General features: G+C 24.0%; 3 protein-coding genes across 5 annotated transcripts; 1 reads left to right on the top strand and 2 right to left on the bottom strand.

Annotated features, from left to right (window-relative positions):
- Positions 1–218: 218 nt before the first annotated feature.
- On the bottom strand, positions 219–1522 carry LOC122852505 (putative leucine-rich repeat-containing protein DDB_G0290503). The gene is made up of 6 exons (XM_044152369.1): positions 1230–1522; positions 1085–1169; positions 813–1014; positions 653–735; positions 475–575; positions 219–408 (listed from the first exon to the last, which is right to left on the bottom strand). Exons 1-6 carry the CDS (start codon positions 1421–1423, stop codon positions 240–242), a joined length of 834 nt encoding a protein of 277 aa, XP_044008304.1. The 5' UTR covers positions 1424–1522; the 3' UTR covers positions 219–239.
- Positions 1523–14441: 12919 nt separating this feature from the next.
- Positions 14442–16809, top strand: LOC122852486. Its single transcript, XM_044152330.1, has 2 exons — positions 14442–14529; positions 14612–16809. Exon 2 carries the CDS (start codon positions 14822–14824, stop codon positions 16454–16456), a length of 1635 nt encoding a protein of 544 aa, XP_044008265.1. The 5' UTR covers positions 14442–14529; positions 14612–14821; the 3' UTR covers positions 16457–16809.
- LOC122852468 (5-oxoprolinase) lies at positions 16574–21774 on the bottom strand. 3 transcript variants are annotated; one of them, XM_044152296.1, is made up of 8 exons: positions 21678–21774; positions 20787–20955; positions 20301–20725; positions 20065–20227; positions 19907–19992; positions 19635–19836; positions 19183–19572; positions 16574–19096 (listed from the first exon to the last, which is right to left on the bottom strand). In XM_044152296.1, the coding sequence occupies exons 2-8, from the start codon at positions 20949–20951 to the stop codon at positions 16655–16657; spliced, it is 3873 nt and encodes a 1290-aa protein (XP_044008231.1). In that variant the 5' UTR covers positions 20952–20955; positions 21678–21774; the 3' UTR covers positions 16574–16654. The 3 variants fall into 3 exon arrangements, with proteins under 3 accessions (XP_044008231.1, XP_044008232.1, XP_044008233.1); XM_044152297.1 differs by lacking the exon at positions 21678–21774 and adding an exon at positions 21040–21435; XM_044152298.1 differs by lacking the exon at positions 21678–21774 and having other exon boundaries at positions 20787–21480.
- Positions 21775–21815: the final 41 nt, after the last annotated feature.

Genomic DNA, 21815 nt, shown 5'->3' with positions numbered 1-21815 from the left:
TCAGTCAGATATGTACTTTTACTGATATGTGCATTTTTTTTTTCACTATTAAGTTTACTGATATGTTATCTTTTCGAAATATTGTCGTTGAAAAATAATACAAATCGAGGTTATCAAAGACAACTGTTTATATTTACTTTTTTATATTTCATGATTTCACTGATATAAATAGATATAATTTGAAATATAAATTTAGCAAAATATTTTATTGATTGTCTATTGAGTCAACGTGATCCAAATTATGATTTTATTGTTAATTTTTTTTCACGATTATCATATTCACACTTTACAAGTTGTACCATGGCTTTTGAAATTTTTAAAAGTGCAACAAAATCATTTTGAGTATTTCCTACTTGTATTCCAATGTCAATTTTATTATTTTCATTATTTTTTATCAACTCAAATTTTCTATAATAAATAATAAAAAAATTAAAATTTTTTAACTAAATAAATTTCTCTAATATTTTATCTTACTTTTTTTCTTTTTCAATAATTTTTTTAAGCTTTATATTTTCATTTTTAACTTCATCAAATGATATACTAAGTTCATCAAGATGACGTTCAAGAACTTCAACCTGTTGAAATATTAAATCATCATTTTATTTTAATTAAAAAAATATATATAAATATTTAAATGAAAATATGTACATACTTTTGATTGTGTTGATTCATTTGATGTATTTTTTAATGATGAAGAATTTGAATCACAATCAAATACTAGTTGAAATTGTAAATCTAAAAAAAAAAAAAAAATAATGAAAATTAAAATACAAAATTTAAATAATTATATATTTTTAAAATAATAATATGACCTCTATTTTGTTGACGAAGTAATTCAACTTCTTGATGTAAAGCTGTTAAATTTAACTTATGTTGATCTTGAAGATATTTTAAATTTTGTTCAAGCTGATTAACTCGATCTTCTTTAACTACTTGTTGTGGTCTTGCTTGAACTAATGATGACGGTGATAAACTTTGTGGTAAATCTGTTAAATTTTTACTTGATTTTCTTCTCTAAATAAACAAAAAAAATATATAAATTATTTAAAGTATAAAAATAAAATATGTTTATCATATGACTTACCTGATAATGAGTTAAATCAACTGATGGAAGTTTAATAAGACATTTTGGAGTAACACTGAATTTATTATTATCCTCCTTTGGTAAACTGTTAAATTATAAAATTTATTTATAAATTAAATAAATAAATAAATTAATAAATACAAACTTTGAAAATTTTTCTGATGAGTAACTTGACCGAGTCGTTTTAGGTCGACGAATTGATTTAAGCTGAATTTTCGATGAAGGTACAATTAGAGGATAAAATGTATCTGTTATATTTGTATCAAAATTTTCACTCTGTTCATCTTTTGGTACACGAGTTGATCCATCTAATCGTGGCAAACGAATTCTTGAAATCATAATTTTTTTTTTATAATTTATTCAAAAATTTATTTAACATTCAATGGTATGATAAAGTTTATATTCAAGGCTTGAATAAAGACTGGATTGCGTGTTTTAACAGCAGTGTTGATGAAGAAAAAAAATGTATGTATACTGTAAAGACTTGCTTTACCCTATTTAACCTGAGTTTGCATATTGATCCAACGAGCTGGTGGAGTTGGTGGGTAAAAATTGCACGCTATAATATTTTTTTTACCCAACAAACTTACATTTATTATTATTTAATCATTTTACAACCATAAAAATTTTCTTGAACAAACAAAATACACAAATAAAAAATAATTTATTTGCTTTATTTATATTTGCACATATTATTATGAAAAAAATTTATTTAAAAATTAAAAAAAACATATAAATGTATGGGGAAAAAAAAATAATAAATTCAAGCCTATATTTTATACTTTATTGATAAAACAACATTTTAAAATATAATTTAATTATATTTGTATGCTGAAAAGAAAGAAATAATATTTATTATTAAATTGCAATATTTAAACAACGAAAAAAAAAGAAAACACTTTATTGTGTTGGTAGTTTTACAATTGTTGTATATATGCTTGATATGTCTCATTATGTTGTTTTTGGAGGATTTTATCTGATGAGATTGTATCATTTATAATTTTTGTGGTCACTGTAGTTGCATTAATAGCATTTAGAAAATCATAAAAATCAAAAAATGATGATAATTTAGAATCAGTATCCTTCAAAAGGTCTATATAAGACCGAGCAATACCTAAGTTTTTTATAAATCTAATTTTCTTTTCATTACTCAGCATATAGTTTAAATAATCACTCAACACTTCATATTTTTTGTTTGTCAAGAATGATGAACCAAAAGACCCGAATGCCCTGTCAATATTAGTTTGATCTTCTGTTGGATTTGATTTTCTGATTTTTGGATTTGATGCAATAAATGCTATTGCTATTAATTTTTTTCTTCTCGGAATTCCTGTTAAGGACCAGCATGTAGGTATCGCTTCCTTATTTAAAATATAATCATATTTTGCTAAAAAATCAGACAGCAACCAAAAATTTGTATGATTTTTTTTACTAAGTAAAATATATTCATTGGATACTATTTCAATTATATGAGTAAGTAGATTTCGAAATGTTTCTTCCTCCATAGAATAATAAGTTGTATCAAAAAAATCCATAAATAAATATCTTCCATGCCATGATTCAACCAGAACATCAAGTATTTCAAGTCTATGGCTAGTAAAAATATTAGAAATTTCAATACCATTCATTTGTCTCATCAAAAATATCAACATATCATCGTAATCTTTTCTGTTTGTCTTAGATAACAAATTAATAATTTCTTGCTGAATGATTTTTATTTTTAAATCGTTGTTGTCAATTGTTTCAAGTAAATATTGAACTGCTTCAATTTGTGATTCATTTATTGAATTTGGAATTGTATTTCCTGTTACTGACACAAGTTCAAAATCATCTTTTATCAATTGTGAATCATTAAGTCTCAAAACCATTGAGCCAGAAGTTCCAAGTTTCCATCTCCAATAAAATAATAAATGTCTCGTTTCAAGTTCATGGGTGCTTAATACAGAATCAGCCATATCATTATATTTCCCATTTAAAACATTATTGACAATATGTTCCTGTGTAGTAGTTGATAATACTAGCCAAGTCCGTGTTACATATTGTTCTAAACAATATTTGCAAGCTTCCAAAAACATATATTCCTCATTAATTGTTTTTGTCACTGACCATATTCCATTAAAAATATTTAAATATGTATTAACTTCATCAATTTTTCCATTTTTTTTCCATTTAATTTTTTCAAAATAATCTTCAACTGATGGATACCAGAGTTTTTTGTCATTGTCAAGGTTGATAAATATTTTTTGTAGAAATTCAATCAATTCTTGTATCAATGAACGTGATAATAATGATACATCGTTTTTTAATGATCTAGGAATTTCCATTGATTGATAAATCTTACCAAAGATATATAATCTCCATTTTTCTTCTAAATCATTATGATTATAAACTGATAGATTACCATTGAAAGATATATTCATGATTTCATGTAATCTCTTCATAATTGATAAACTTTCAAATAAATTAATCGTTACATTCAAGTGTTTCAATGGAGGTGAATCATAATACAAGTTGAGCCTGAAAATAATAAAAGTAAATTTTATTTAATAATAATTAAATATTTTTCGTCATTTAGTATATATGGATTAATGATTTGTATACTCACGCTTTTCGGGGTAATGCTTTATCCTGGTAAAATAAGTCATGTTCAAACGTTTTGGTGTTGTTTTGAGTTTCCCCATTCCCAATAGATGCAGAACTTATTAAAAATATAATCAAACTGAGAGTAGAAATAATCATTGTTCAATAATGATTATAATTTTTAATTTTTTGATTTTTTTAACTGGATATATGTCGGGCTTTTTTTTTAAATATAATATTGTATATCCGGATATTTGTTGACGGCTCTATTTATACTGTTTCGTTGAACAATAAAATTTTTTATTTGAATACCTCACGAGAGATAAGAGAAATAGAAATAAAACACACGGAACAGTTTTAAAAATTTTAAATTGTAAAAAGTTGTTTTTAAAAAAATACTTATATACCGGAAATAAAAAAAAATTGATAAGAATTTTTTTAAAAATGTTGGAATATTTTAACGGTTTGCATATATGGGGCATTCCAGTGAAAATATAATAATAAATCTTTTACTTTTTTTATGAACTATTTGAAAAAATAATTCAATTTAAAAAAAAAAAGAAATAATTTTTACTTTATCATTATTTTTAATGAAATATTTTTTAAATGAAATTCTTTGTTTTTTTTTCTGATTATTTGAAATAAAATTATTTACCACAAACAAGTTGAAATAATTTTGAATAATTTTTATATTTTTATAGGTCAAATTTTTTATTTAATTTTGCCAAATAAATTGTGTTTATTGTATGCATTATTCATTTAAAAAAAAATTATTATTTGCTATTTTTTACAAATAATAAAAATAGGCTTGGAATTTTTATTTTTATTTTTATTTTTATCATTATGGCCTTCATAAGCAGTGAAAATGTTTTGTATGTTGAAGGAAAATTGACAATATTTTAAACAACAAATAAATTAATTTTTTTTTTTTTATAATTATTTCTGTTTGAACACAATATTTTTCAACAATACTTTTATCATGAAAATTCCAGAAACATTATTTATCGCTTCCGCGTGAATATGAAATAAAATTTTCCTTTGAAAAAAAGTATATAAATATAGACGTATATATTTAAAAAAATTCCATATTATAAAGTGTAATCGATTGAAAACACAGGGGAAACAAAATTATTCATTGTCAATTCAAAATGACAATTAATTTTCTTCATTTTTTTATATTTCTGATTGTTTGTTCTATTGTACATTGTGAAAATCACCAATGGTCCAATGGTACTCAAGATCAAATAACTCGTATAAAAAGAACTCTCGAAATAAATCCTGTGTAAGTATATTAAACAATATATATCTATATTTAAACAACAAATTGATATTAAAATTATTTTGTTTCACCCCCTTATTTTTCAGTTTAAACTTTGACTTTGATCTCTCGGTGCTAGGATTGTTTAGAACAGCAATAAATATTTGGGAAACACCATCAATAGAAAAAGAAATAATTAAATTACTAAAAGAATATCATACAAATGAACCAAATTTTGATAATGAACACGAGTTAACAAATGACTGGTCAAAACATATTTTAGATGAGCTTGATAATTTAGAACATATACCATATTCATTGAAAAATCAAATATCATATGTTATAAGACCTCTTGGTGAAGAAATGGTAACATTTTTAAAAAAAACCTACAACAATTTATTAAATACTGAATATAATAAATATCCATCAATTTATGATTACGTTGAAAAAGTTGTGTGGAATTCACATGGAAAAATTGATGAAGAAAAAACATTTTTGAAAATATTTAATAATAGACAAATAGGAAACAAGTCTCTTAATTATGTATTTTTATTTTTAGAAGCATGTAGATATTGTTTAGAACGTCCTATAATAACACTGTGGAATGAATGTCATGCAGCAGATCAACGAAAAATTTTAACAAGTATTAATAATAATTTTATAGTTCGAGGGACTGATGGGGTACGAGAAATACCAAGTTTTTATATTCTTCAAAACCAATATTTATTGTACTACTGGAAATGGTATTTTAAAAATCAAAGTTTACCCATTTTACAATCAGAAGTAGTTGTGCCAGATTTTTATTCAGATACGACAATATTAAGTATGACGCTTGTTAGAGCGATTGATAAAAATAATATTCCAGCAGTTAAATATTTACTTGGTCAAAGTTTTGATGCAAAACAAACTAAGTTTATTTTAAGACACTGCATCAACAGTTTGTTGAGTCAAACAAAGTCATCTTATCTTGATGATATGTTGATATTTTTATTACAAAGAATTCCATCTGACATGTTTAATGAACTTTTTAAAGAACAAGGAATGTATATACTTGATTTATTTATTCGTTCATGGCCTGGAAGATATTTATTTATGAATGTATTAGATGCTGGTCGACATTATATAACACCAAAAAATTATCATGAGTTATTTGGACATCTTGTGAGAAAAATATTTGATGAATATACATTACTTGGAAGAAGTACTCGTACAAGTATTTGGCTGTTGAAAGAATTTTTGGATAATAATTCTCATTTTTTTCGAGATGGTGTTATTGATGCCTGTTGGTCATTACCAATATCAGAAGATAAAAAATTAACAGTTATATCATTTATTTCAACATTTCCTGATTTTGAAAATAGCATTACTCCTGAAACACGAAAAATGATTGTTAGAGGCTTTACAAAAATAGCAAGGCATTTATTTATAAACGAAAAATTTGATGTTATAACTGGATTTGTAAATCATTTTTTTAATGATGGTGAAAGAAATGAATTTTCACAAAAAGTAAATATTGGAGAGATTCATAAAGGTTTGTTGTTAAATTCTGATGATGATGGTGATGATGATGATGATGATTATAAAAAATTTGAAACTTTAATACAATGGAATAAAAATTCAAAAATTACTTTGTCGTCACAATTGTTTAATGAAATGATTAATTCAGATAAAAAATTAAAAAAAAAATATAATGCATTTGTTGAATGGCATAATAAAGAATATCCTCATGACCCAATGATAGTAGCTTCTGAGAAATCAATCTTCAGTAGAATGAAAATCGCTGCCCGTAATTACATGAGAGGATAATATTTAAAATAATTAACTATTTAATAAACATCTTGTAATTTGATAAAAATTGTCAAGCAAATCATTTAAATGTTTAAATTTGTATTGTTTTTTTTTTTTTTAAATATTTAATATTACATTGTTTTAATTAATTAAATTATTTTAATACTTGTAATAATTAAAATATTTGCCTTCAAAAAACATTTATATATAAATAAAAAAAATATAAACTTTGAAAAATTGTGGAATAATTTTTTTTTTAATTTTATTTATTTTTTAGAAACAGGAAATCCTTTTTTATTATTACAATATGACTTTTTTATTTCCAGTCAGACCTTGTGAATTTTTTTACTTTGTCAGTATTTATAAGACACGTGTAATTTTTTTTATAAATTATTTTGACTTTATCAGGTTTGCAGAAAAAAAAAAAACATAAAAAATTTTATATTTCAAATGAATTCATCAAACATTATTTAAAAAAAATATCTTTTCAATTGAAACTCTTCGTTTTTTTTCTCATTATTTAAAAAAGAATTGTTTACTACAAACAAATCAAAATAATTGTAATATTTCTTATATTGTTTTAGGTCAAATTTTTCATTTAATTTTGGCTGATAAACTGTGTTTCTTTTAAAAACTACATAATTACATTTTATTGTATTAATTATTCATTAAAAAAAAAACTATTATTTGCTATTTTTTACTTAAAAATATTTACAAACAATAAAAAAAGGTTTGAAATTTTTATTGTTTTTTTTTTTTATTTTTATCATTACGGCCTTCACAAACAGTGCAAATATTTTGTATGTTGAAGGAAAATTGACAATATTTTAAACAGCAATTAAATTATTATTTTTTTTTTTTATTATTTCTGTTTGAACGCAATATTTGTCAACAATACTTTTACCACAAAAATTCCAGAAACATTATTTATCGGTTCTGCCTGAATAGGAAATAAAATTATCTTTTGAAAAAAATATATAAATATAGACGTATACATTACAAAAAGTTCCATATTATAAAGTGTAATCGATTGAAAACACAGGGGAAACAAAATTATTTATTGTCAATTCAAAATGACAATTAATTTTCTTAATTTTTTTATATTTTTGATTGTTTGTTCCATTGTACACGGTGAAAATCACCAATGGTCCAATGGTACTCAAGATCAAATAACTCGTATAAAAAGAACTCTCGAAATAAATCCTGTGTAAGTATATATTAAACAATATATATATGTATATTTAAACAACAAATTGATATTAAAATTATTTTGTTTCACCCCCTTATTTTTCAGTTTAAACTTTGACTTTGATCTCTCGGTGCTAGGATTGTTTAGAACAGCAATAAATATTTGGGAAACACCATCAATAGAAAAAGAAATAATTAAATTACTAAAAGAATATCATACAAATGAACCAAATTTTGATAATGAACACGAGTTAACAAATGACTGGTCAAAACATATTTTAGATGAGCTTGATAATTTAGAACATATACCATATTCATTGAGAAATCAAATATCATATGTTATAAGACCTATTGGTGAAGAAATGGTAATGTTTTTGAAAAAAACCTATAAAAGTTTATCAAATGCTGGAGATAATTACTATCCATCAATTTATGATTACGTTGAAAAAATTGTGTGGCATTCACATGGAAAAATTAATGAAGAAAAAACATTTATCGAAATTTTTAATAGCAGACAAACAGGAAACAAGCCTCTTAATCATGTATTTTTATTTTTAGAAGCATGTAAGCATTGTTTAGAACAACCTATAAAAACACTGTGGTATGAATGTGATGCAGCAGATCAACGAAAAATTTTAGGAAATATTAATCATAACTTTATGGTTGGAGGTGCTGATGTGGTACCAGAAATACCAAATTTTTATAATCTTGGAAATCAATATCTATTGTACTACTGGAGATGGCATTTTAAAAATGAACATTTATACATTTTACAATCAGAATTAGTTGAGCCAGATTTTTATTCAGACACAACAATATTAAGTACGACACTTGTAAGAGCAATTGAAAGAAAAAATATTCCAGCAGTTAAGTATTTACTTGGTCAAAGTTTAGATTCAAAACAAACTAAGATAGTTTTAAGACAAGGCATCAACAGTTTGTTGAGTCAAACAAAGTCATCTTATCTTGATGATATGTTGATATTTTTACTACAAAGAATTCCATCTGATATGTTTAATGAAATTTTTCAAGAACAAGGAATGCATATACTTGATATATTTATTCATTCATGGCCAGGAAGATATATATTTATAAATGTATTAGATGCTGGTCGACATGATATAACACCAAAAAATTATCACGAGTTATTTGGAAATCTTGTGAGAAAAATATTTGAGGAATATACATTACTTGGAAGAAGTACTCGTACAAGTATTTGGCTATTGAAAGAATTTTTAGATAATTGTTCTCATTATTTTCGAGATGGTGTTATTGATGCCCTTTGGTTATTGCCAATATCAGAAAATAAAAAATTAACAGTTATATCATTTATCGCAAAATTTTCTGATTTTGAAAATAGCATTACTGCTAGAACACGAAAAATGATTGTCAGAGGATTTACAAAAATAGCAAGGCTATTATTTATTGATGAAAAATTTGATGTTATAACTGGATTTGTAAATCATTTTTTTACTGATGATGAAAGAAATGAATTTTCACAAAAAATAAATATTGGTGATATTCATAAAAGTTTGTTGCTAAATTCTGATGATGATGATGATTATAAAAAATTTAAAAATTTAATAGAATGGAATAAACAATCAAAAAGTACATTGTCGTCACAGTTGTTTAATGAAATGATTAAATCAGATAAAAAATTGAAAAAAAAGTATAATGCATTTGTTGAATGGCATAATAAAGAATATCCTCATGACCAAACGATAGTAGCTGCTGAGAAATCAATGTTCGAAAGAATACAAATCACGGCACGTAATTACATGAGAGGATAATATTTAAAATAATTGACTATTTAATGAACATTTTGTAATTTAATAAAAAATGTTAAACAAAGTAATATTAAATATCTTTTGAATGTTAAAATTTGTATTTTTTTTTAAATATATTTAATATTACATTGTTTTAATTAATTAAATTATTTTAATACTTGTATAATAATTAAAATATTTGTCTTCAAAAAACATTTATATATATATAAATAAAAATATTCAAACATTTAAATATTGTAGAATATATTATTTTTTAAATTTTATCTATTGATACACTGAGGAATTTTTCATAAACAGGAAATTTATTTTTATTACAATATAATTTTTTTTATTTCCAGTTAGACCTTGTGAATTTTTTTTACTTTGCCAGTATTTATGAGATACGTGTAATTTTATTTTTTGCAAAAAATTATTTTTATATATGAACATTAATTTGAGTTGTTTTTCATACAGGAAAAATAATTTAAATTAATTGTTTTTCATATTACAATAAATGTTAAAATATAAACTGAACGAAATATCAATTTAAAAAAATTAAAAATGCCGGGAAAAAAAAACAAATACAAATCTAAATACTCTAAATTTTTTACTTTATTGATAAAACAACATTTGAAAATATAATTTAATTATATTTATATGCTGAAAAGAAAGAAATAATATTTATTATTAAACTGAAAATATTTATTCAACAAAAAAAAAAGAAATCACTTTATCGAGTTGGTATAGTGTTACTATATTCTTGATAAGCAGAATCATGTTTTTCTTGGAGAATTTTATTTGATGAGAGGGAATCGTTTATAATTTTTGTTGTTGTTGTAGTTTCACCAATAGCATTTAGCCAATCATAAAAATCAAAAAGTTGTGATGATTCAGAATCATCGGTATACTCCAAAAGGTTTATATAAAACAGATCAATTTCTAAGCTTTTTATAAATTCAATTTTTTTTTCATTATTACTTATCATCATATAATTTAAATAATCACTCAATACGTCATATTTTTTATTTGTCAAGAATGATTTACCAAAAGACTTGAATGTATCGTCAATTGCTTTTTGATTTTGTGATGGATTTGTTTTTTTAATATTGGGAATTGATGCAATAAATGCTATTGCTATTAATTTTGTCTCTTTTGAAAGTACTGGTAATGACCAAACATCAGAGATAGGTTCATCTTCTAGAAAATAACCATATTTTTGCAAAAATTCTGATAATAACCAAAAACTTGTAAGATTTTTTTTACCAATTAAATTATATTCTTTACGAATTGTTTTTAAAATATGAGCAAATAAGCTTCGATATATTTCAGTTGTCATACCATAATCTGCAGCAAACAGATTTAAAAATAAATATTTTCCAGGCCATGATTCAACCAGGGTATCAAGTATTTCGAGTTTATATTTGGCACAAAGTCTAGAAATAGCAAAATTTTCCATTTGTCTCATTAAAAATAACAACATATCATCGTAATATATTGATTGTTTTTCTTTTCGTTTAGATAACCAATAATAAACTTTTGATTCAACAAAGGTATTCTGTATTTCATTCTTCAAATCTGCATCGATTAAATATTGAATTGCTACAACATTTGTTTTCTCTATTGAAGTTGGAATTGTATGAAGTATCACTGATGTTGAATTAAATCCATCATCTACATTCTCATAATCCAAAGAATCAGATTCTGAAATTACATCGAAATCGCGAACTTCAATATTCAATTTCTTGATTGAATCTGGAATTGGTTCCTTTGATTCAGAAGCAAAATCGTATTCACCTGGTAGCAAATTTGACTTTTTTTTTAATCTTAAAACCGTTGAGCTAAAAGTTCCCATTTTCCACCTCCAATAAAATACTAAATGTCTCGTTTCAAGTTCATGGGCGCTTAATACAGAATTAGCCATATAATTGTATTTCCCATTTAAAACATTATTGACAATATGTTCTTGTTTAGTAGTTGATAATTCCATCCAAGTCATGGTTACACTTCCTTCTAAACAATATTTGCAAGCTTCCAAGAACATATATTTATCATTAACTGTTTTTGTCGCTGACCATCTTTCTTTATAAATATTTAAATATGTATTTACTTCATCAATTTTTCCATTTTTTTTCCATTTAATTTTTTCAAAATAATCATCTAGTGATGGATACCATAATTGCTGGTCCTTTTCAAGGTTGATAAATATTTTTTGTAGAAATTCAATCAATTCTTGTATCAATGAACGTGATAATAATGATACATCATTTTTCAATGATCCAGGAATTTCTATTGATTTACGAATCTGATCAAAGATATATAATCTCCAGCTTTCTTCTAAATCATCATCATTATCAAATAATGGATTATCACTGAAATATGTATTCATTAATTTATGTAATTTTCCTCTAATCATTGGTTTTTCAAAAAAATTAATCGTTAAATTCAAGTAATTTAATGGACGTGAATTAAAATCCAAGTCGAGCCTGAAAATGATATACAAATAAAACATTAATAATAATAATAATATATAGATTGTTTCTCGAGTATATAAATTGATTGTCAATATATATGTACTTACGCTTTTCGCGACATTCCATTATCAGTGTTTTCAGCTTCACCATTGGTGATAAAAATAAACAAAAAAAAAATTATAATTATCATTATTTCAATAATGAATATTATTTTTATTTTTTTTACTGTGAATATATGTTATAATATTTGTGATTTTCAACTATTTTACCTGCTCTATTTATACTTTTGGTCAAAGTTTATAACCAAGTATAAAAAATTTTATTTATATTCCTGACCAAATGATAATATGTAAAAATAAATAAAAAAACACGGAACAGTTGCGAAAATTTTAAAATCGTAAAAAAAATTATATATATGAAAAGAAAATTATGCAAAAGTTTAAATGAAAAAAATTGATTATATTCAAGTAGTTAAAACATGAAATACAAGAAATTGTCATTGCTTGAAGGCCATAGTCATAAAACAAATTCCAAGTCAATTTATTATTTTGTTTTTGCTAAAAAAAAATACATATCGATATGAAAAAAATGCAAAAAAATAATGTGAAATTAATATTCCAATAATATGTTTAAAAAAAAAAAATACAAATAAATAAAAAAGCTTTTTTAAATATATTGGTACGTCGAAAATTCCTAAAAACCAATATATTTTATAGTATTTTTGTTTTTAAATATTTTTAATATTACATTGTTTTAATTAATTAAATTATTTTAATACTTGTATAATAATTAAAATATTTGTCTTCAAAAAACATTTATATACCTATATATAAATAAAAAATATTCAAACATTTAAATATTGTAGAATATATTATTTTTTGAATTTTATCTATTGATACACTGAGGAATTTTTCATAAACAGGAAATTCATTTTTATTACAATATATTTTTTTTTATTTCCAGTTAGACCTTGTAAATTTTTTTACTTTGCCAGTATTTATGAGACACGTGTAATTTTATTTTTTTTATTTTTTGCAAAAAATTATTTCTATATATGAACATTAATTTGAGTTATTTTCATACCGGAAAAATAATTTAAATTAATTGTTTTTCATATTACAATAAATGTTAAAATATAAACTGAAACAAATATTATTTTTTTTAAATAGTAAAATTTAAAAATATTCAAAAAAATAAATAATTTTTTTTTATTGATAATGATCTTATAATAAAATTAAAAAATATGTAAACATTTTTTAAATATTTTTATCTATTTATTTATTTCAATTTAATTTTACATGTTTTTTTATTTATTTTTTTAGATACATATTTTTAAAAATTATACAATAATGATTTTTTTAAAAATAAAACATGTATTTTTTTATAAATAAATTTACAAATGTATTAATATATTGGTATCTTCAAAATAATGCTTTCCGGTTAAATTTGAAAATTCTTTATACTCTGATCGGACTCTCCATTCATCAATAAATATTTCAGTAGCATTGTTAATAACCAATGAACAATTACCCCCATCTCCATTGTATGATACACCAGCTACTTCCATTGCTGCTCCATACATTTGTTTGTTATTTTCAATATCATCTATAAATGCAAAATAATATACCATATTTATCGACATACTTTCAGGATCCTTGATATTTTGAAAAAGACATCCACTAAGTGGAACATCCTTCGTTATATCTGGTATATTAATTATTAATGGTTTTCCTATTTTGGCTTGTATTGAAATTTTCTCCTTATCAGCAGCTAAAATAAGAAAAATTTTATTTTAAAATTGTTCATTAAACTATGATAAATTTTACTTACGAAATATTCCAAATGTAAGCGTTAAAATCATTGCCATTATCATAATAATTGAAAAATAATTTTTCTTCATTTTGATGTTTTTTCCTTGGCTAAACAATAAAGCAAGTGTGTGAAAAGTGTTTTTTTTTTTTTTCTTTTTATTACTTATTTAATCTAGTCAATGCTATCTTGACGCACATTTAAATATTATACTTGAAAAATATTTTTAAAAAACATAAACAGAAATATTAAATAAAAATAAAATAACATTTTTTTAAACATTAATATTATTACTTTGTTTTTAACGAAATAAAAATATATTTTTGCATTATAATTTTATTGAAAAATTCCAAAAGGTTGATAAAAACAAAAAAAAAAAGATATAAAAGACCTGAAAAATATTTAAACAAGCACATATTGTAAAGTGCAAACGTCTGAGTAAAAAAAAAAAAAATTTTTAAATATTCAAATAATAAATTGTCATCAAGATGAAAATTATTTTTATATTTTGTTTGATATTTTTCATGGTATTATCCATGATAAATGCTGAAAATCAACATTATAAAAAATACAATAATTCTGAAGGTCAAATATTTATTTTTATTTTTATTGTATTTTATATTATTTTAAAATTTTATAAATATTTTTTTACTTTATTTATTGCCAGGGGAGAATTACAATTCTAAAAAAATTCGAAGTAAAAGAAATGAACTATCCAGAGCATTGGTCAATGAAGCGTAAGAAACCAAACACTTTTATAATTTAATTTTTTAATTTTAATTTTATATGCGTATGCAGGTTTAATTTGGAGCTACTTGATTGTAAAAAATTGTCATTGTTTCAAGTGGCATTAGATATTTGGAAAACACCAGCAGTAATGTCAAAAGTAATTGATATATTAAAAATGTTTCAACGTGAACAACCAACATTTAATCATGAAATTGAATTAGTTGAAGATTGGTCAACCCATCTACTTGGACAAGTTGATCAATTATCAAACATACCTGTTGTACTAAAACAAGATGTATCATATATGATACAACCATGTGGACAAGAATTAGTAAAATTTGTAAAAGAAAGTTATGTAAATTTACAAAGAACATCATCAACATCATCATTATTATATCCAACAATTTATGATTATGTTGAAAAAGTTTACTGGACCCAATTTGGTTCTATAGATAAAGCAAAAACATTTTTGAATATTTACAATGATAGAAAATCAACAAAACAAACTGTTAATAATGTATACATGTTTATGGAAGCTTGTAAACACTGTTTGGAAAAACCAATTGAAATATTATGGTCTGAATGTTCAAATTCAGAAAAAAGAATTCTTCTAGAAAAAATACCAGATGTTTCTTATGACGATATATCTGATGATTTTTTTACAAATGAAGCAGTTCAAACACGTCATTTGTTATTCTATTGGCGATGGTATTTTAACAAGAAACAATCATCAGTTTTGCAATCACCAAATAATAAAAATTTTCAATTAAATGATCGTTTTGATGAAAACTCAATATTTAGAGATACAATTCCAAAATCAATTGCATCACATAATTTTCAAGCTGTTAAATTTTTTCATGATCAATTAACACCAGAAAAACAACAACAAATTATGACTCAAACTGTTAATAATTTATTAACACAAACCGAGGGAGGAAATAGACAAGACAATCTTGATTTATTATTTTTTTATATTAAAAAAATGACAGATCAACAAATTAAAAATTTAATACAAAAATATGGTTTTCCTTTACTTAATAATATGATTATTGCATGGCCTTGGAGATTTTTATTTCCACAATTATTGGAAATTAGTTGGAGTTTTTTAACAGAAGATAATTATAAAAATTTAGTTAAAAATGTTGTTAGAAAAATTTACAAAGAATATGAAGAATTGGGAAGAAAAGCTTGTACAAGTGTATGGTTATTGATTGATTTTTTGGAACATAATCCTGAATATTTAGAAGAGGGTGCTATTACTTTTATTTGGTTATTACCATTACCAGATAAAATGAAATTAACAGCTATATCATTTATTTCAGCTGTATTTAGTACTGAAAAAGTAATAATATCAAAAATTAGAACTGAAATTTGTTATGGACTTCAAAAAGTTGGTCGAGCATTATTAACAGAAGGAAAATATGATATGATAGATGGTTTTTTAAAACATTTTTTAAATGATAATGAAAAAAAACCATTTATTAAATCTTTGGATATTGAAGGAAATTATAAAAATTTATTGAGTGTCGCTGATGAAGAAGAAGAATATCGCAGAATTAAAAAATTAATAAATTGGCAAAATAATATTGGTGATACATTGGCATCAAGATTATCTGATGAAATTATCAAGTCAGATAAACAACTTGAAGCAAAATATAATGCATATTTAGAGTGGAATAATAACAAAGAAAATCCTAGTTCTGGAAAAGTTGTAAAAAAAGAAAACACTGTAAGTTTCTTTAAAAAAATATCATTACCTGCACGCAATGTATTCCGTGGATAATATTATATTCAAAAAAAATATAATGTCACTAAAACTTGTATTGAATTATTGCAATTGTTTTTGTGTTAAAAAAAAATATATTTATTATATTATTCCATTGATAAAATAAAATAAAAATTGATTCTATTATTTATGATTTGTTTTAATTTCTTGCATTAATTTTTTTTTTTTTTTTTAAAGCAACAATATTTTTTGATATCACACTGATTCTTGTGATTTTCGATATTCATATACACTTCCACGTTCATTAAATATATTTTTAATTTTATCTTGAGGTAATGATAATGATGTACCAGGTATACCATATCCACCACCACCAGGTGTTTCCAAAAGAAATGTATCTCCTGTTTCAATTGGAACAGCTGTTTTAGGACCAAGATTAATACACTTGTTATTGGCTTTAATCAATGTATTTCTTCCACGTGCACCTGATAAACCACCATTCATACCAGGTGGATTATGTGAACGTCTTTCAGTTAAAACTGATAGCATCATATTAGTTCTAAATTTAATTTCACGTATAATACCATCACCACCTTGATATTCTCCATCACCACCACTTCCATTACGTAGTTCAAATTTTTTAAGAATAACTGGATAACGTTGTTCTAATATTTCTGGATCTGTTATTCTTGTATTAGTCATATGTGTATGTACACCACTACGACCATTCCAAGTTGGTCCAGCTCCACTTCCACCTCCAACTGTTTCATAATAACCCCATGATTCAGTACCAAATGTTATATTATTCATACAACCTTGTGATGCAGCACAAGTACCAAATGCTGTTAAAATTGTATCAACAACTCTTTGTGATGTTAAAACATTACCACCAACAACTGCAGCTTCTTCTGATGGATCTAATAATGAACCTTTTGGAATTATTATTTTTACTGGTTTTAAACAACCTTGATTTAATGGTATATCTTTTCCAACAATACATCTTAAACAATAAATTATTGCTGATAATGTAACAGCACGTGGAGCATTACAATTACCCCATACTTCATATCCAGTACCAGTAAAATCAAATATAGCTTCTCCTTTATCAATATTAAAATTAACACAAAGTTTTATAACACTTCCATCATCTAAATAATCTTCAGCATACGAGCTTGTTGTTTTATTTAATTCAAGTATTTTTTTACCAACTTGTTTAAGCATATCACGTACAGAAATTTCAGCATTATCTTGTATATGATGCATATATGCTTGTACAACATCTAAACTATAAATATCAATAAGTTCATTGACTAATTGTGCACCTTTATGATTTGCAGCAATTTGAGCTTTTAAATCACTTAAATTATCAGAAATATTACGTGATCCAGAACTTCCTCTTATTTTACCAGGTGCCATAAAAGCATCAATAACTTCATTTTCACAAAATACATTATTTTTAACTAATAAAAAACTTTTAAATGTTGCACCTTCTTGTGATAAAGTTGTTGAATGTGGTGGCATTGATCCTGGTGTAATACCACCAATATCAGCATGATGACCTCTACTAGCAACAAAAAATACTGGCTTTAATTCATCACCATAAAATACTGGTGTTATTACAGTAAGATCTGGAAGATGTGAACCACCAGCAGATGGATGATTAGCAAGTATAACATCACCACGATTAAATATTCCATTATAAAATTTTATTTGATATTGAATTGTTTCTTGCATTGCACCTAAATGTACTGGTATATGTGGAGCATTTGATACAAGACCACCATCAGAACCAAATACAGCACAAGAAAAATCAAGACGTTCTTTTATATTTGTTGAAATTGATGTTCTTTGTAATACTCTACCCATTTGTTCAGCAATACTCATAAATCTATGTGAAAATATACTTAAATGAATTGTATCTAATTCTGTTGTAATATTAGGTTTTATACCTTTACCAATTGTTATTTTAATATCACCACGTGGTGTTATTAATCCAGTACAATTTGGCTCAATTAAAACAGTACTAAGACTGTCCATAATTATTGCTGGTCCATCAATGACATGTCCATTTGTCAATGAGCTCATTTGATATACTTTTGTCTCTTTATAACCACCCTCAAAATATACTTTAACTATTTTTTCAATCCTCGGTGAAGTTGTTGATAATGGCAAATCTTTTTCAATAGATATACTTGACTTGCCAATTCCACGTACACGTATATCATTTACAATGATTTTTCTTCCTGGCATTGTAAAGCCAAATTCAGTTTTATATCTTTCTAAAAATGATGTATAAAAATCACCATGTTTCATTGATAATTTATTGTCATTTGATAATTTTGGATGACACATAATTGCACAATCAGTACCATCATAACGTAAATGTAAATAATATTCAACTATAATTTCATTATCAATAAATCCTTGATTATATAATTTATTACGTATTTTTAATTCCAATTTTTCAAAACGTTCATCAATTCTTTTAAAAGCATCTGTTGTATAAATTTCAACACTTGGCTCTTGAGCTTCTTCAACAACATCAGCAAGTGCCATACCATATGCTGATAAAATACCAGAATATTTATGAACAAACACAACACCCATACCAAGTGAACGAGCAATTGCACAAGCATGTTGTCCACCAGCTCCACCAAAACATGACAATATATGCATTGCTGTATTATGTCCTTTTGCCTAATAAAAATATAATCAAATAATTGTCAAGGATTAATTAATTAATTAACAAATTATAATGTAGGAAAAAAGGAAAGAAAACAAACCTCTGTTAATGCTCGAATTGGACGACACATTGTTTCATTTGCAACTCTAATAAAACCCATTGCAACTTCTTCAATATTCATTTTAATATTTTTACAATTATCTTTATTTAATTCTAAAAATTCATTAATTGAATCAGTCAATTTTTGAAATTCATTAATTGTTATATTTTTATCAATTGGTTCATTTTCATTTGGTCCAAAAATATTTGGAAAATATTCTGGTAATAATCTACCCAATACAAGATTAGCATCTGTTACAGCTAATGGACCACCTTTTTTATAACATGTTGGACCTGGATGAGCACCAGCACTTTCTGGTCCAACTTTAAATAAACCAGATTGAAAAATAAGCATTGAACCACCACCAGCAGCAACTGTATTAATATCAAGCTTAAAAAATGAAAATAACAAATTAATTTTTTTATAATAATTATATCAACAATTAATTTTACCTGAGGAGCTTGAATAGTTACACCAGCAGTTGTACTTTCATAAACATGCTCATAAGATCCACCAAATCTACTGACATCAGTTGATGTTCCACCCATGTCAAAACCAATAATTGGTAAATTTGTTTCTTTATTATATGTTGTCATTGCATAACCAACAACACCACCAGCTGGTCCTGATAAAATTGCTCGTGATCCATTGAAGCTAATTTATTATAAAATATTATTTTATATTATATAATTTTTCTTGTATTTTAAATAATTTAAAATCTTACGAATTCATTGGTGTTAATCCACCATCACTTTGCATAAATAAAACATTAACATTTTTTAAATTATCTTTAAAACCAGATGAAAAACTCTAAAGAAAAAACACATAAATATATTTATATATTTGAGAAAAAATATAATAATTATATATGTTTATAATTACCTGTAAATAATTTTTAATATGAGGTGTTAAATAAGCATCAGCAGATGCTGTAAATCCTCTTGGTACAATTCTTACCATTGGCATTATTTCATGAGACAATGAGACTTGTGAAAAACCTAGCTGTTTAGCAATTTCACCAATTCTACATTCATGTTCAATAAATCTATAAAACAATAAATATATTAATATTAAATGAATAATAATAATAGAAACAATAATTAAAAGATAAAACTAACGTGTAACTGTGTGCCAGTACAACAGCAATACTTTCAATTCCATCATTTTTAATGATATTCAATTGTTTTATTAAATAATTTTCATCAAGTTCTTCAATAACATACAAATCATCATCACAAGAACCCTTAACTTTTCTCCAGTTATTTTTATTTAATTGACATGTATTATCTAATGCTGGTATAACTCTACATTTAACTTCAATAACTTTTTCATATAGAACATCAGGTGTTACAATTTCAAGATCAAATATATTTGGACGTGCTTGATTACCAATAAAAAGTAAATCTTTAAATCCATAATTTATTATTAATGCCATTTTTGCACCTTTACGTTCAAGAAGTGCATTTGTAGCAACAGTTGTACCCATTCTTATCCAATTTATTTTTGATGTATCAACTTTATCATTCATTTTACATCCTGTTTCCTTAAATATGTATTTATTATTTAAATGTTTAATTATTTATATTGATATTTATATGACTCACTTGTTCAAGAATACGACGAATTCCTTCAGTTGGTGCATCTTTATAATTTAATGGATCAACTGATAAAAGTTTCATAACACGAATTTTACCATTTGGACATTTTGCATATACATCAGTAAATGTACCACCACGATCAATGGCAAATCCAAATTTATCATCTTCCATTTTTCTATATAAATAATTATTTTTTAAAAATAATATATAAATTTTTTATCAATCAGATTTCATTATTAAGATTATATTTTTTATTTACTTTGAGGTCTTTTACAAAAAGAATTTATAATTATATTTCATATCTTATCATGAGTAATTATCAATCATACATTTTTTTTATTTGATTATTGTTGTGCAATTTGATGAAAAATAAATCCATCAGTTAAAATTGTCTTTACATAATTTAAAAACAGTGATGATTGAAAAACAATTAATTATATAGTTTTTTAAATATCATAATAGTGACAGCTGACAGCTGACAATGTAAATAATAATATTATTGTTTTGGCACTTATGAAAAACAAGAAAATAATTCAAGTATTTCTTGGTACTTTCAAAATTGATGACAATAAATGGATTAACATTTTAAATAATTAAAATTTTTTTTTTACATTTTTAACAATAAAAAATTATAAATATATAAGTTAACCTCAATAAATAAATTAATATATTATTAATGTTATTATTAATTCAATTACATAACGTTCTTGGTTCATGATAGATAGCTTGTTTATCGACATTATATTGTAATATTCAATTATTATTGTTGTTATATTAAATGACAAAAAAAAATATAAAAATGATGGATTTATTTAATAATTAAATGATAGTTAAAATATTATTAACATAAAAATACAATGTTAATTAAATAAATTAAGATATAATTTTTTTTCTTACTTTTTTTTTTCTTTAACTTTGTAATGTATTGTTGAGATAAAAATTTGATATTAAAATCAACGACTAAAGTCTTACTGATGAGCTTGTATTATGATATCAAATGAAATATAAAATTTATATAATAAAAAAATTTAATGC

This window comes from Aphidius gifuensis, linkage group LG3, assembly GCF_014905175.1.
Source record: "Aphidius gifuensis isolate YNYX2018 linkage group LG3, ASM1490517v1, whole genome shotgun sequence".
NCBI classification, from domain to species: domain Eukaryota; kingdom Metazoa; phylum Arthropoda; class Insecta; order Hymenoptera; family Braconidae; genus Aphidius; species Aphidius gifuensis.
This window is presented reverse-complemented; position numbering and strand designations above follow the sequence as displayed.

What these genes read in the sequence shown, in the direction of transcription:
- LOC122852505 (XM_044152369.1), bottom strand. Translation starts at nt 1,423, where the DNA reads ATGATTTCAAGAATTCGTTTGCCACGATTAGATGGATCAACTCGTGTA. An exon ending in TTGATTTAACTCATTATCAG is followed by an intron (nt 1,015 to 1,084) that starts GTAAGTCATATG and finishes TTGTTTATTTAG; the next exon opens with AGAAGAAAATCAAGTAAAAA. An exon ending in ATGAATCAACACAATCAAAA is followed by an intron (nt 576 to 652) that starts GTATGTACATAT and finishes ATATTTCAACAG; the next exon opens with GTTGAAGTTCTTGAACGTCA.
- LOC122852486 (XM_044152330.1), top strand. Translation starts at nt 14,822, where the DNA reads ATGTCAAAAGTAATTGATATATTAAAAATGTTTCAACGTGAACAACCA.
- LOC122852468 (XM_044152296.1), bottom strand. Translation starts at nt 20,951, where the DNA reads ATGGAAGATGATAAATTTGGATTTGCCATTGATCGTGGTGGTACATTT. An exon ending in TTCGTCGTATTCTTGAACAA is followed by an intron (nt 20,726 to 20,786) that starts GTGAGTCATATA and finishes TACATATTTAAG; the next exon opens with GAAACAGGATGTAAAATGAA. An exon ending in TAACTATTCAAGCTCCTCAG is followed by an intron (nt 19,573 to 19,634) that starts GTAAAATTAATT and finishes TCATTTTTTAAG; the next exon opens with CTTGATATTAATACAGTTGC.